Source organism: Chaetodon auriga, chromosome 4, assembly GCF_051107435.1.
Source record: "Chaetodon auriga isolate fChaAug3 chromosome 4, fChaAug3.hap1, whole genome shotgun sequence".
NCBI classification, from domain to species: Eukaryota; Metazoa; Chordata; class Actinopteri; order Chaetodontiformes; family Chaetodontidae; genus Chaetodon; species Chaetodon auriga.
This window is the reverse complement of record NC_135077.1, coordinates 3327270-3343247: the sequence shown is the minus strand read 5'-3', so window position 1 is coordinate 3343247 and position 15978 is coordinate 3327270. Positions and strand designations below refer to the sequence as shown.

At 43.1% G+C, this 15978-nt stretch overlaps 1 protein-coding gene across 1 annotated transcript; it reads right to left on the bottom strand.

Annotated features, from left to right (window-relative positions):
- Positions 1-1037: 1037 nt before the first annotated feature.
- Positions 1038-13491, bottom strand: slc25a10b (solute carrier family 25 member 10b). The gene is made up of 11 exons (XM_076728247.1): positions 12921-13491; positions 6895-7014; positions 5669-5783; positions 5482-5530; positions 5300-5341; positions 5165-5208; positions 5006-5076; positions 3842-3934; positions 3666-3743; positions 3494-3550; positions 1038-3393 (listed from the first exon to the last, which is right to left on the bottom strand). Exons 1-11 carry the CDS (start codon positions 13008-13010, stop codon positions 3292-3294), a joined length of 861 nt encoding a protein of 286 aa, XP_076584362.1. The 5' UTR covers positions 13011-13491; the 3' UTR covers positions 1038-3291.
- Between the last annotated feature and the right edge of the window lie 2487 nt (positions 13492-15978).

The window sequence follows — 15978 nt, the reverse complement described above, 5'->3', positions numbered from 1 at the left end:
TGTGGACTGTGAAAGACAGGTGGAGCAAACATTTAAATATGCCCTTGTTCTGATGAGGGCAAATCCCCTTGAGCTTAAATCAGAGGTCTCAGCAACATCCTCAAGGCATGAAGCCTTTCTAAACCATCCACAAAAAATGAAGGCCATGAAACTCTTGACGGCGGGCATGTCGGCAGAAAAACAATACAACCCAGCCGACAGTCAACAGCAGTCACACAGTCCAAACAAGCTAAAATGACAACAAAGCTCAATCAACGCATCGAAAAATGAATTCTGTTGATTTGAGGTGTGGTGTTCATTTGTGGAGATTATCTTGCTGAACAAAACTTGGAGGCATCCTAAATTTGTGTTTGCCACAGAACTTATTTTTCACAATAATCTAAAATCCAGTGGAAACATCTCATTGGCTTTTTGTCACAGGAACCATGGTGACACCAACGTCTGCGATGACCTACAAAACTGTCATCAATGCAGCCATTTATGCCCCTCGCCTCACCATCCTCTGCAGTGACCACTAAAAACATTAGAGGCTCTCTCTGGAGCGAGTGTTTGGTTTGTCCGCTCTAGAAACACGGCAGAGGAACATGGTGGACTCTGTGGAAGAGAACCTGCTCACTCTGTAGATATAAGAGCTCATTCTAAGGTAACAAAGACAGGATTCTTATTCTCAGGTGAGGATACATGAATGAATTTATGAGTATTCATTTCAATGAATGACTCCCTGACATACTTGAATCCTGATTTGTAATCTCTGTCTGTGGAGGTGCCACAACGTCATTCCTTGTTCTTTTTTTTTTCTTCACCTCCGATCGCACTCAAGCAGCGTAACGATTGAGTCTACAGTTGCTACGGCACCTCTGCCAATCGATCCATCCGCTCACCTGGTCTATCCATTGACGTGGGGGCATCCTGGGTCAGAGAGATGTTGATTGGTTTTGATTGATCTATCCATTGACCTACGCAATTGTGTACTGAGCACACCGGGCGGGCTGGTGCTGGACATACTGCATTACCAAAGCAAACAGCACAAAAACTCATGTTTTCACATTAGTATTTTAATTCAAAATTCATTAGTTAGTGATCTACAAAATACCAAATTCACACACACAGAACTGTGAGTCCCTCCAGTTTCATTTCTGTGCATATGAATAAAGTTTAGGGTTAACATTACTTACTATAGCCGATCTACAGTCTCTCACATTATTGAGGAACACTTGAACATAAGAACATGCAGTTGTACACAGTCATTGTCTGAGGTTGCTCTGAGTTTGTGGCTCTCTTTCTATAAATGGACCCTTTGATGAAGGCGTTGGGCTTAACAGGATGCTAAGGAGAGGCTCATTCAGGCTCACACACTACTATACTGCCCCCTGGAGGACACACACTGTAAGGCAACATGACTTGACAAAGTCTCTGTCAATAGAGGAGCAGGCACAGGACAGAATAATGTGTTCACTTAAACATCAAACTTATCATTAGACTGACAAGAGTCACAAAACATTACAGATCTCCCTCAACTGGAACCACTGACTTTGTTAATTCTGACCATCTGAAAACAAAAATGTTTTAGAACATGTTTTTGTATGCAGCACGAGTTTCTACGCAGCAGGTTAGTCAGTCTGTCAGTAAAGTGCCTTAAGAAACAGAGTAGCATCCTGAGTCATAAAGTCTGACACGCACTCAGCTCAACGAGACAGTAACAACAGTAAGAACTTGAACAGATCAAGTGGTCATACAGAGTTTCACTGGGACTGTAAAACTGAAAGAGCCACTGCTAAAATGTACCTTCAACATCTGACAACGTCAGCTCTCTGTGCTTCACAGTTTCCCCACAAACTCCCTCCCTGCGCTAAAAGCACGAGACAAAAAAAGTTTGGTCGTGTTCTCCGAACGCCTCGAGAGTGAAATGATGGCAGAGGATTGGAATGAAGTAAAGGAGAATCAGGTAAAACTTAAAGACAACTTGCTAGAAATTCTTTCCGATTCTAAAACATTAATTCAGCGAAGAAAGGGCAAAAACAAATCAGCAGATAAATTCGGGGTGCGTCACATTTGGTCCCCACTGATGGGAATGATTACTGTTTAATTGCATAAGTATATAAGATGAGGGCAGCCGCGCTTGCCATTGTGTTTTTAATGCCGTTATCTTGAGATCTCATGTTAACTATTGTGTTTTCTGAGTACCCGACATCCTGTTCAGTTAGCTACACCATAAATTTGTTGCTAAACGTCGAGGGGTCACCGTCACCATGTATAGTGGGACGGGGTTACAAGTCCCACTGCCAGCCACATGGCCTTAATAATGTGTTAACAGCCTCTGCCATTATAATAGGCTTTATCTGAGCAGCTGCTGGCTGACACAGACACAAGAAATTTATCTCTTGATCTGGAGAGATCTGCCTTTTGTTTTCAGGAGAGAACGAGATAAATGAAGGTGTTACCATGAGAAAATGAGCTCCGTTATCTCGAGACAATTAACTCGTGATAACTCCAGATAATGGCAATAAAAACAGTGACTGCCAGCACAGCCCTTCTTGTCTCCCGTATGTTAACAGTTTGTTCAGTCATGTTTAAGTAATGTCTTTTGGGAAAGAATGGCACTGATGACAAGGCTACACTGTGTTCGTTAATGTTTTCTACTTCTGCTAAATCATAAACTCTGTCCTGGCTAACAGGACACAAATGTGGTGGAGGACTAATAAGGAAACACATTCCTGGCACAAACTTTATACACCACAATCAACAGTAGTTATACATTGGTGGGGGCTCCGAAGGCGCTACACAGCACTGCTTAATCAGGCTTAAGTGCTGCTGAGATTAAAACAGAAATCACAAAATCTGATCTGGAATTAGTTGCAGTCACCATTTAATCTGTCGTCGACATGACAGATTCATTGCTCCTTAACTCAAAATTAACACTTAATCTCAACGCATGTCATCCTGTCACATAATTAACCCACGGCCTACCTGACTGGACAACCACATTAAACATGTGCCAGAGCAAACTGTGACCTCCTCTCTAAACTCGGTGGGTCATTGAAATGAGACCACCGCAGCACCTTTATTTTCACCGTCCCTTCCAGAAGTTGCTGCTCATAATAATCAGAATCATTTCGCTTCCGGCCGTGAGATAGAGGTAGAGCAAAAGGGGAAGGATAACATGTACAAGCCCATGATAAACTGCACACGAGTCCCTTTGTTCCCTTATTGTCTTGAAAATGCCAAAGAGCAGAGCGATGGCGGGGTGTTGTGTTGGTGGGTGGCTGAAGAGCGGCCGGTCACAGAGCGTGTTCAGGAGATGATGAGAATGCCGAAGTATTTCTTGAGCTGCTCGAGGAAGATGAAGGTGAGCACTGTGTGAGGGATCAAGCGGATCCCTGCGGGGACGAGACCCTGCAATCAAAGATTTGGCATTAGATTAGCATGTGGAGGTTTCTCCCTTTACGTCTTTCGCCGCAACGCTTCTACGCCTAATAAGGGCAAACCGTTTTACCTTATAAAACGCCAGCGGACCCAGCTTGGCGGTTTCTCTCAAGCAATGTGACACTCCCTGAGAAGAGAGAGACACACGGGGTTAGAGCGAACACTGGAAAAAAAAGACGACGGATAAACAGGAACAGAGGAATGAAAGGCTCAGAGGAAACAATGAAGAGGGATCCGCTCACTGTGTACTCTCCCTTTGAGTTCATCAGCCTCGTCTTTAGTACGTCCAGAGGTTGACACAAGAATGTGGCACAGCCTCCCTGCAGAGGAACAGTTCATCACTTCACAAAAGAGCCCTGTAAACTCCACACCCACTCAATCAGGCTTCCAGGGCACACAAATAAAACCTGATACTTACAGCAATGAAGCTGGACAGAAAGTGTGTGAGTATGTTATCTCCCATCATGCCTGTTCCCAAGACCAGCTGCTTGGCCTGGTCATAACACGCCAACTACAGGTGGGAAAAGTGAGGGGGAGATGGAGAACATTAGTGACATCTGAGAGACAACCAAACGAAGAACCTGTGTTCTTTTCACGGATGAAGCTGGTTGATCTGGATTCTATCCAGCAAAATGTGGCCTCGATCTGAAGCTTGTTAAAAAGTTTACTGTATGAAAGAGTGAGTGCCGTCGGGAGTTACAAGCTGGAGTGATATTTGTCATGTACAACTGGTGTTTATTTGTTTGGCAGGAGGCTATACGACTGGTCAGAAACAAAGTACAAACGTCAACTTTTAAAGCGTCAGATTTTTTAATGTCAGTATTTGTCTCCCCCTGGTGGTCGTTACAGAAAACACACTGGCAGAAGTGCATGACTGACATTGACCCATTTTCTTGTTTTTATAAACAATAAAAGAGACGAGGAGATGAACCGACTTTGGGTAATTTTGCATGCTGCGGCTGCATGTTGATGTACAGAAGCAAAAACACATAACTTTCTAACACGTGGACCAATCAGGGGACATTTGACCACAATTGTTTTCTCATACTTAAACTGTAGTATGTAGAGTATGCCACCATGAAATCTGAGTGTAAATACCCACTATATGTTAAGACTGACTGGATGTGAGCAGTCGTGTCAGTGATGCAGTCTGAAGTCGGTTTCCTGTGGATATGCTCGCCAGCACAGACTTTAGAAAAGGGAAGTGAGGCTGTGCTTGTATGGCTATTAATGCATCATGCTTTGTGCTCATCTAGGATATTGATTTAGCATTGATGAATAAATGTACATAAGTTAATTTAACTCAGTCGAATTCCAAGGACTTACTAAAAGACTTATAGACGGATTCTGAATTTGATATGACTAATAATGTATTAATGTATTTAAGAGGAAAAATCGATCTGAGTTGTGAACGTGTTAGCTCAGGTAGAATAAAGTACAACACAGAAATAAAGAAACGGACGCTGTTCTTCCCTCAGGTCTATTTAAAAGCATGTTTTCAGTTCCAAATGTTGTACCTGTGATGGCAAATCAAAGGTTCCTGATGATAAATATCAGCCTATCACGTCGCAGTGTGACTTACCTGTCCCACAGTGACCATCGCTCCCCTGCTGGAGGCCATGGTGGCTCCTGAGAACAGTCTCCTCACGCCCTCTGTGGGACAGGACACAGGTAAGAGGTCACACATGAAGCCACCCTGCGTGTTACATGAAGTTAAAAACATTACACTGCTTGGATTTACCTTCTCTGAAGACTCTGAAGAGCCCATCGATGGCATGTTTGTAGCTGAAAGACAATAAAAAAAGAACATTCAGGGTTAAATAACAACTAGAGATTTCGAACATCTAAGCGGATAATTTCAAGTTTCCACACTCACTTTCGCCTCAGTTCCGGTGGTAGTTTCATGTCATTCTGCATCCTAGAAGCAACAACAGTTCAGATCCTTTGAATCCACTATTTGCTATGCTCACACCTGAAAAAACCTAACCACAGCCTATTCAGAATGACTGGAGCTGTGAATATGTTCATGAGAATTTGAGTCTTGTCAGAGCGCATTACCTGACATTCACCAAGTCTGCCGGCGTGCCAACAAACCCACCAGTGAAACCTGATGGCAGAGAAATCTTGTTGGGACACCATCCAGTATAGATGACACAGCAAGTGTGTGTGAGAAAGAGAGGGGGAGAGGCAGAATGTCGCAAGTGTGTGTGCGTGTGTGTGTGTGTGTGTGTGTGTGTGCTCCTACCTCCGAAGGCTCCCAGCAGGACCTTCTGGTAAAAGGGCATGGGGCCCTGGCTTGTGCTGCCCATCATGTCCCTCACTGTCTCATAGATGGCAAATCTGGTGAGGGAATAGGACATCTGAGAGGAGAGAGGAGAGGAGAGAGGAGAGAGGAGAGAGGAGAGGAGAGAGGAGAGAGGAGAGGAGAGATAAACAGAATGAGTCCAGCAGAGGGCCAGGAGGAGCCTCTGGCAACACAACCACTCGTCTAAAAAAAGGTTTTGATGATTTAAAGTCTGTGGGCAGAGAGTCAACAGGATACAGTGTTTACAGGATAAAATGCATCCTGCTCTTCATCATCATCCAGTGTTTCAAACTCTTCTTTCCCCCTCTAATCTTATTGTGTACAGATCTGCTGCAGACTGCCATCCTCCTCTGCTTTAGAAAACTATTCATAGCAGGCACAGACGTGAAGTCAGTATTACCACATGACATGCCTGAAGAGCACACCTGCTCTGTTACAGAAAACGAACCTCAAGAACCTGTTCCAATGTGGTCTGTCATGGCCTCTCCTCCTCTAAGCAGAACATTGCTTAAGCTGATGCCATCAGTGTGTGATGTTTGACTCAGGCTTCATTTCAGTGAGAGCAACAACTGAGACACAAAGAGAAGTGGAGACTTTTTTCTCAAAACTTCTCTTTTTCAAAACAAACTTTCATTACTGTTGCTTATTATTATTATTATATTATTACTGCTGGCACACTGTTTTATTACCAACATATCTTATCTTTTTAGAATTCCTGTATGTTATGCAAATGATACTAAACCATAAATGATGTCTGCAGTACCTACTTAAGGATCTAGAGGCAGACTTCTGACTGCAGAGAGCTTGGATTAACGTTAATGTGGCCAAACTAAGAAGAGCGATAAACCATTTGATGTCGTGCTGATGAAACCGTCCTGTCTACACTGAGTCTGATACTGAATCCAAGACTACTGTTGACTTTATGGTTATTGGCTCCATTCTTAATTGTGTATGTTCTTAGCCAGTCTTTAGCTCTGCGTCAGTATTATCATCTGTTTCAGGAGACTTTTATCTGCCATCTCAGTTTTATTGCTACCGTCTTGGCCACCTTACAGCAGAGGTTTCCTCCCTCGGGCGTTTATCTGGTTAAAAAGAAAATATACATGACAAGATAATGAACACAACAACACACACAAGCTCAAGAACAGACTTAGACATGCACATACCTGTCTGCAAAGAGAGGCAGAGAGGCCATTGTAGAGAGCCAGCACTCCATCGTTCTTCACCACATGAATGGCCATCCCAACCATCCTCTTCTTCACCTCCTGCTGTGTCTGCAGGTGCACCTGGAAAGACAGGCATGTGTTGGCTTTGGCGTCAGGACAGAACACAGACACAACTAATCGACACACACAGACAGTGCATGATCCTGTTGGTTCTCTTTTGGTTTCCTCTTGCAGGATAACTTAGACACCAGCTCACATGCAACTAAATGTGTCACCTCTTAAAGAGATACTTCAGCAGTTTAGCACTACACTTCCATAACATTGAGGAGCTTGTGAAAGACTAATGAAAAAAAGAGTGGCCCAAATCTAATCAGCTAGCGGCACCCTGACTTTTAGTATTCAGTACAAGTTAAACTACAAAAACATCCTACACTTCACACACACTTCATCCAGTGTCAGACTGATGATGGCGCAAGTTGAAAAGTCAACCCAAGTCCGAGTAAAGTGGAGGAGCTGCAGGGACAAATGCTCTTTGGTGGAGTTTGGAGGCCCAGCAAGCGGCTTTCACATGACCACACTCGGACAGAGACAGCGTTATGCAGGCAAACTGTGTGGCGAGCGAGCTGATAGCTAAAAGCTGAAACGTCATTCAGAGGAAGAGTCTCAAACACTGCGAACACTGAAGGAAGTCAAATTGAAAAGCTGTGGAAATTCCAAATGGTAAGTGCTTTGTTTGTTCTATAAGAACAAACGGCTGTGCTGGGTGTAAAACCCCTTCAGGTGTTTGAAGAGAGGTTTCAGGAAATGAAAACTAATCAAAAGGAGGTCAACATATATGTTATGTGGAACCAGCCGATGCACCTGACAACACATAACCAGGGTGGGGAAACCAACTACTGACAGACAACCGCTCAAATTCACCAGCCAAACAGCAGCAAACCATGACGCTGTGTCTGAACTCTATCAACCACTTTAATATTTTACCAGCATTTGGCTGGTGGCTGGTGCTCGTTTCCCACCCTGCCTACAACACGAAACCACTGAGCTGCAAAGCAACCGAGAGCTCCAAGTAACACCACAACCTCGCTCTGCTTGAGTTCTGGAAACTGTACGAATGTCCTGAGGATTCTCCCGTTCTGAGGAAACATGACTGAAGGTCACATCTGTCTGGGACAACCTGCAACTGTGAGCAGTCCTTCTCAAAACCGACTCAGTTCTGCTCAAGACTGAAAGAAAAACCTGAAAAATAAGCTGCGAGTAGTATCACTATCACTGTCATCTTACATGAGATGACCGCAGTTCCAGCCAGTCCTCGAAGTGACCCTCCATGGATGTTACAGAATTGAAAGGGCCCTTTAAGAAAAAGCCCTGGTGGAGCTGGAGGTAAAGTCAGGGGATCATTAGGATTCTTCCTCCTGAGAACGTGAACGTGTGTACAAACTTTTATGTCAATGCATCCGACAGTTGTGACATTTCACGTTGCCTCTGAGCCTCCAACCAGAGGAGGTCAAACTGTCCGTTTCCTTATGACGAAAGCCTCGACACCATGCGACAGCGACAGCAGCTCAGAAAACAGACATATGGGGCAGCGAATTGATGAATTCATGGTTTATCGGACCACAAATGAGAGAAAAACAAGTGTTTGTGGTAACTTAGAACTTTTTTGCTTCCTTATACCACAGATGGGTTGATAAGCTAAAAGATTTTCCTTTCGGGTGAGGTCAGACAAATGTTGTACAGCGACTCTGCTGTATCAGTGTGAGTCAACAATAGAGCAGCTTATCTGATGGTGTAATGGATATCTGGTTAACACAAAGGAGGAAATCAATGCAACATGATGAGGCAATCCTTGCCACGTGATGAGTGTGTTTGGTGTGTTTGGTCAAGCCCTGCTTCCCTGCTGACAACCACATTCACATTTTCTCTCCTCTAAATTACAGGTCAGTCCTGCTGTTTACAGAATGCGATCAGTGTCGAGCATTATGAAGCCATCCTCCTTTTCGTCGCTGCAAAGTCACCATCAATAAAGCAAACTTTGAGTTCTCTTGTGTTTTATTTGCCTTGAGGGTAAAAATGTTTTAAGAAGTCTCCATGAATATGTTTTGCTAATCGCAGAGCTAAACTGTGTTCATTGTCTTTAAATCTCAAGAGTCACAGCTGCAGGATGAGCTGCAGGAACAAATGTTCGTCAGTAAAGTTAACGCTCTTTGGTTGAGTTTGGAGGCCCAACAAGCAGCTTTCACAAGACCACACTCGGACTCTCTGTCCACGTTATGCAGAAGTTGTGTGGCGAGCGAGCTAATAGCTAAAAGCTGAACCTTCATTCAGAGGGAGAATTTGTGAAGGTGTGCCTCTTTCCTGCTGAGGAGCTGCAAACACTGGAGGAAGTCAAATTGTAAAGCTGTGGAAATCCCAACAGGGAAGTTCTATAAGAACAAACACCCATTATGACATGTGTTGGCTGTAAAAGCCCTTCAGGTATTTGAAGAGAGGTTTAAGGAAATGTAAACAGAAGGAAGTGCACATATATGTAATGCTTTAAGATCTCTTCATGAATATGTCTCACTCATCAGCAGCAGCTCAGCCTGGAGGTAAATGTGTGCTCACTGTCGGCGCAATAATGTCATTCAACTGATGCATTTTGGATCATCAGGTTATATTATGCAAGGGTGAAAAGCAAATGTAGGCTTCAGGCTGCACAGTGAGACATGCAGAGTCCTCTTGAGATGACTAAATCTCTAATGCTAATAGCATTTTACAAAATGGCTGTTGCCAAAATGAATAAAATCTGAATGAGCTGTAATAAAAATTAACAAAATAAGTAACTTCAATTTGGTTTAAAACAGATTGAAAGCCTGGTCTCTTATAACAGCAGAGCACAGATCACTGCTTTGAACATCACAATTATTTTCTATTTGACTTTTCCGATATTTGTCTTGAGATATTTACTGTCAAAATAAAAAGTGTCCATACTGCACTGAGATGAACAACGGCCTCCTCCCCTCATTTTGATTCAAGGCTTTGTTTCTCAAGCAGTGATGGGAGAAGTTGTGAAATACACCAAGCTGGTGACACAGAAATGGGTGCAACAACAGTTGAAATTCACTCCACTGTACAAAACAAATAAATATGAACGATAGTCACAACGCTGCTACCTCCAGCTTTCATCACAAACTCTTTATTAGCTGTCCATGAAATTTATGGAACCACCCATTACCATCACATCCAACACTAGCGACACTCCTCACCTGACTGCAGCTTCAGCAGTTTGATTGGTGCGAGACCACATGACTATGAAGAACGCAGTTTGTAAGCATCTGGACTGTGACACATTCTTTAGTTCTGCTGGCTCTGTACTCCAGCACAACGGATCTTTGGAGAAACAAAGACTACGACGTTCAAGAACCGACTCCATACAAACACCTGTGTGTGTAATAAGTCAGAACTTGTAGCCTTGTCACTGTCCGTCTGTGTTACTCAACAAGGAGCTAGAGGTCACCCTCTAGACACTCGCAAAGCAGAAATTAAACATTTAACCTCATAGTTATTAATTAATTTCAAATCCAATCTGCTGGAGTACAGAGTACAACACCACAGAAAATGTGTTACGGTTCAAGCACTTATGGCTTGAATCATACCCACATCTCATGGTCACATATGAGTAATGTGGGAATACTCCCATTGGACTAACTGTGGTTTGTGAATCACTCTTTTTAATAATAATGTATTTCCCCACTTAATTTGCTTCTTGTGGTTAGTACCATGCTGCCTTTGTCACAGCATGAGATAGTCCACAATAACTGCTCAATGGTCATTATCGTAAAATAGCTTAATGTGCGAGAAGGTGAACTACAAAGTGAGCCACTGAAACACAGAGTGCAACAAGGCCGTGCTCAATTAAATGAAGGCAATTAATATAAAACTCTCTGAATATGAGTGTGAAATTAAGGACTTGAAGATTTTTAGGAGGTTTTGGAAATAACGAAACTATGTACTTTGACAAACATAACCACTTTTATTGCACCTAAACCTTAACGACTCCACCTCCACACAGAAAAAAAAAAATCAGAGAGCCTGGGGGGTACTGGGGAGAGTTGAGGGGTGGGTGCAGAGGGACAGACTGCATAAAGTGGAGGAGACAAGTGCCATCCGGTGTTGTGACAACAAGCAGGAGTTAGTAATTGTAGTTTGGCCTGCACGTTCTGCAACCTGGTCAGCAATCAGAGCTGACAAACAGCTCATGGAGGCAAACCCTTCAAGCTGAAATCCCACAGTTTGGGAACAACATCCCAAAGCCAAACACATCTGAAGAACACACAAGAACCCAACCGACTCAAACATTCATGGACCACATCCCAACATAAGGCAAGAAATTGTCTTTTGTCATCCTGAGCAGCACTGAGAAGCTTTTTACGCACCCAAGAAGAGAAACCATTCACCAGCACTACAGCTGGACTCAGGATCCAGTGGATGTGAAAACAGGTTCACTCCACTGTCAGCTAACCTGCTGACCTTGGGGATGGATTTGTTTTTATTCTGCATTAGTCAAACTATGAGAATAAGCTTTGGCAACTTTAGAGGACGGATATCTGTTCTCAGTGAAGGACACTTGCTGCTCAGACAGGTTGTTCTTGGTGGTGATATCTCCTAAAAGGATTCTACTTTCTTTTTCTTTTACAACTGAAAAGATATTATCAAAACCAGAATGGACACCTATTGTGTCTGGGACTGGGAATCCAGCAGAGAAACTATTACATTTTGCAGGTTACTGAGGACCCACACAGTCACTCTACATGAAAAACACCTCGCAGGTCTTCGTGGTTCTTCAAAGAATTCCCACCTGTTGACCCACATCATCTGGATATCGAGTCCTCATAAAAGGCAAACACTGGAGGAGCTGCTCACCTTAAACCAGTGACACTTTTAAACAGGTTTCAGGTCATTAGGTCTTTTTGTTGTTAATCTGAAGGGGGAAAATACTATATGAACCAAAAAAAAATACTTCTATCATTTACTGTAGAAAATACTGATAAGAACACACTTTTGTTAACTGTGGTGCATACGTGATAAGTTGTTTTCATATGCCAAAATACTGCATAGTAATATTGCAATACTGCAAGTAGAGCTGTAATGCTGCTGCATGGATAGACAAAGTGATGAGCACAGAACATGAAAAAGAAAGAACAGTAAGAAGTTCATGCAGACTGAAGCAGATTCAGTCTTTCATATGGCATCACCAGCTAACAAGCGATTCAGGCAGAAATGAAGCCCTGAGTTTTACTGCAATGTGGCCATTACTGGCCTCGTCTGCATAATTACACACTGCATGACTTCCTGAGCACCAGTTAGTGTAATCAGGGTCATGTGCTGCTGTTTCCAGTGCAACCAAATCCAGGAAGGATTTGGGCAATGGGTAGAGATGCACTGATCTACTGCTGTGTGCAGCACAGTGAGGCAAAGATCGACAAGAATGGACATGCATGAACACAGTGACTCACACACACACACACACACACACACACACACACCTCTGCTGTCAGACATGATGGGCTGCTTACTAAGAGGAAAAAACCTTGTCCCTCTGGTCAGTGAGGTCTTACAATGACCACGTCATATTTATCTCATGCAACATAACTGTTCCATGTCAAGCTCAGGTCACACTGTGCCGTTCTGTGAACTTAAAAATGAATCCTACAATGACTTTCTATTATCTTTCACAAATGACTATAGTCTAACCAAGCCTCACGTGCCCCATCCTGTGCCCCATATCTGCACGCACAGACACACATTCCTGCGATGACATGGAAGACATGTGATACCTCCGAGCTTGGCATGGCCACGACAAGCTCGCTGCAGTTGTTGCACAAAGACATCTAACAGACATGCAGTAATTCGATGACTGGCCAGGAGTTTAATGACAGCGTGTCTTGTATGACTCCTGCTGGAAACAGCTGTGGCCTGGTGTTCGGGCCTGCGCTCCTCTACGCACCAGCGGAGGGTTACACGCTGACTTCTGCCCCCCTCACCTTGATGAGATCCAGAGGATGCGTGCAGCAGGCGGCTCCGCAGGACGCCAGCCCTCCGAAATACCACCGCGACATCCGTTTCTCGGTCATGGCTCCGTACTCTGCGGCGGTCCGATACAGCTACAGCGGTGACTTCCTTCCTTCTCTCCTCCCAGTCTGCCTTGACACGCTGTCCGCCTGCTCAGTCGGCTTCCAGGCCTGCAGGTTGCAGCTGGCAGCGGCTTGTGCTCTACGGGACACGAGTAACCTCGTTAATCTTCAAACATTTCGATAAGAGACTGCGCCACGAACCGGTGGAGGACTTTGGGCTCCAGCTGCATCGCGCACACTCGCGCCACATAGCCTGCGTGAATGCATGTAACAGCGTATGTGTGTGTGTGCGCGCGCACTGTCTACTGTGTATCGTCCCCGATGTGCAATAGGACGCAGCTGAGGACAGAGGAGAGGAGCGCAGCCAATTGCCACCGTGCAAGGCGGAACTGCCTACCCGCCCCGGACTCCCAGATCCAAAGGTCCACAGCGGGGTATGAGAATGCTAAAGCCCCGAACAGCTCACGCTCACACAGCCCACGTTCACCACTGCGAGCTGTCATGTGGCTTCTTAAAGTGGTACGCACCCTTTCTGCAGCTGTACAGGCCACAAAGTTGGCCTGTCTCTTTAAGAGGACAATGGTCGACTTTCCCAACCGGGCAGAAACTTCAGTCTGTTTACCGTGGAAAAACAAAAAGTTTTGGCACGGTTGAGCGTAACGTGTCTGTTCGTGTGAAAGTGTTCACAAGGCTCACACACACACCGGGAATGTTACAGCGAGCACAGTTAACAATGTCGAGTAGTCAAGTCTGCAGGATTTTAAGTAAGGACACAAAGGTTTTTGTAAATAAATCAATTGTGTCATTAGGAAAGTAAGATTAAAAGACAGATTTAACACACATGGTACAAAAATAACCCTACTTATTCCAGATTATTTGAAGAAAGTTAATAAAAATCATTACATTTCTGGATCAATAGCCTATAAAAAGAGGTCAGCAATTATTTTATACATTTTCAGATTTATAAAATTCAATGAAATTTACATTGGCCTGTTACATTGTTACCTTTTCTAGATATCTGGAAAATCATGAAGACTTTTTGATGCAAACTATAAAATTACATGAACTTCAACATTTTTGTTGGAGGGCTCCATTCAGCCCATGGGCACTGAAGTCTCATTGGTGTGTGACGTCATCATGTGGGCAACAGTTAAGTTGAAACTCTTGCAGATCAGTCATCATCATTTACCAAATTTTGCCATAAAGTGGATAACAAACAAGTGCCTCACCTTTTTTTTTTTTTTTTTTTAGCTTGTTAATACCTCAGTTTTGTGTGTCAGTCAATATATTTTTTGACAGATGTTAGCTTAGCATCAGGAAACAGTCTCAGATGCTATCTAGTTATGACATCTAGTTGTTTTTTTAACTGTATATTTCTTAGGAGAGGCACAGGGTTTTATCTTTAGGGTTAAGATGATATTAGAGGGATGACAGGAAATAAGAGGTGAGAAATTGCCTGGTAATGAAAACATATATTGTCTCAGTTTATCTAGAAAAGGAGGAAGACTGTCCACACAATAAAAATCTGCTTGCAATGTTTAACTTACAAAGCCTTGAACAAGAAAACAAACAGACTTTTCTAAGCAAGAGGAGCTTTTAGTACAGTCCAGAGAGCCACAGGTCTTAGTCCGTTAGGACCTTAAAACAAGAGTAAATCTGTTGCCTGAAGGAAAGACTACTTGGAGACACTGTTACATATCTGTTATATGTGTTGCTTTACTTGGCTGACTGTTAGCACAATGCTGATTCAGTTAAACCCGAACCTTAATCACAATTACAAACGTGCAACATTGGTGGGTCATGTTGTTAAATTTGAAAGATGTGTCCTATGAGGCACCTCACAGGTCTCTTTAGAGGCCACATCAGCCATGCCCATAGTGCACATGACACACAATGTATTTTAGCAGAACGTGAAACAGTCATAATATCAAACAATTTATGACAGGAAAGCAGGAAACAGGCTGAAAAAAGCTGCAAACTGGCACTCAAACTGATGGCCCCCACTTTGGTATCCATATTTGCTCAAATACATAGCTCTTTATCTAAGACATTGTCTTGTCCACTACCAGAAGCAATCGGTGTTGCAATGGGTCTCATAATATGTGTCAGTTGACGTAAGAGAGCACATCATTCACTCAGTGTATACTGACCCCTAGTGCTTTATGTCTGCCATCACCACTCCTCAAAGTTAAGTGGTGGTTTGGGGTCTGTGACTGAATTGCTGTCCATCTAAGTTACTATGTGATTTGGAGTGAGTGTGCAGGCTTTGCTGATTTCCACTGGCTTTCCACCCACCTGTACCTCATGTATTTATTTTATTGTTTTTGCTCATTGCAGCAAGGTGAAAGTCTGCCAGCAAATACATCTCTGGTAGATGATGTGTTTGATCTATGTGTGATTTATACTGTAGTCCTTGAAAAAAAGACAAGAAGTAATTTGGAAATGGTATTTATTCTGCACATAAACACACAGTCCATTTCATCACAGGGGGTTTAGCTCTGATATATATATTAAAAAGACACCATTGTAGTGGAATGCAAACACGTATATTTATTGTGCACAAGTAGTTACAAATTATACAAAAGTCAGTCAAATCAAAATGTAAATGTGCAAAATGTAAAGTCACACCTGTGTACTGAACAGTTTATACTATGTTATCAAATCAGCTGTGAGGTGGAAAAAGCTAGATGAAACATTGTAAGGCTCTGGAGATTATGTAATCCTAAACTTGACCTTAGCCAACTCACTATATCCCAACAGAGTGAGAGCCCAGAATATACCTTTATATAATGGTGAGAATTAGTCAACAGCTGACATAAAGTCAGAGAGCACAAGGTAAAAAATTGAAATCATTTTGTTTTGATCAGCAACAAATTAGGTTTTGTTAAACTAAACGAACAAAAACAGGAGATGATAATACATAAACATTACTAATTATTTCTTATATGCAGGCAACAAAACAAGCTCA

Excerpts from the sequence above, each read along its gene's own strand:
- slc25a10b (XM_076728247.1), bottom strand. The coding sequence starts at position 13,010 with ATGACCGAGAAACGGATGTCGCGGTGGTATTTCGGAGGGCTGGCGTCC. Across the intron at positions 3,935-5,005 it reads CGATGGTCACTGTGGGACAG|TTGGCGTGTTATGACCAGGC; the intron begins GTAAGTCACACT and ends TCCCACCTGTAG. Across the intron at positions 3,394-3,493 it reads GTCCGCTGGCGTTTTATAAG|GGTCTCGTCCCCGCAGGGAT; the intron begins GTAAAACGGTTT and ends CTTTGATTGCAG.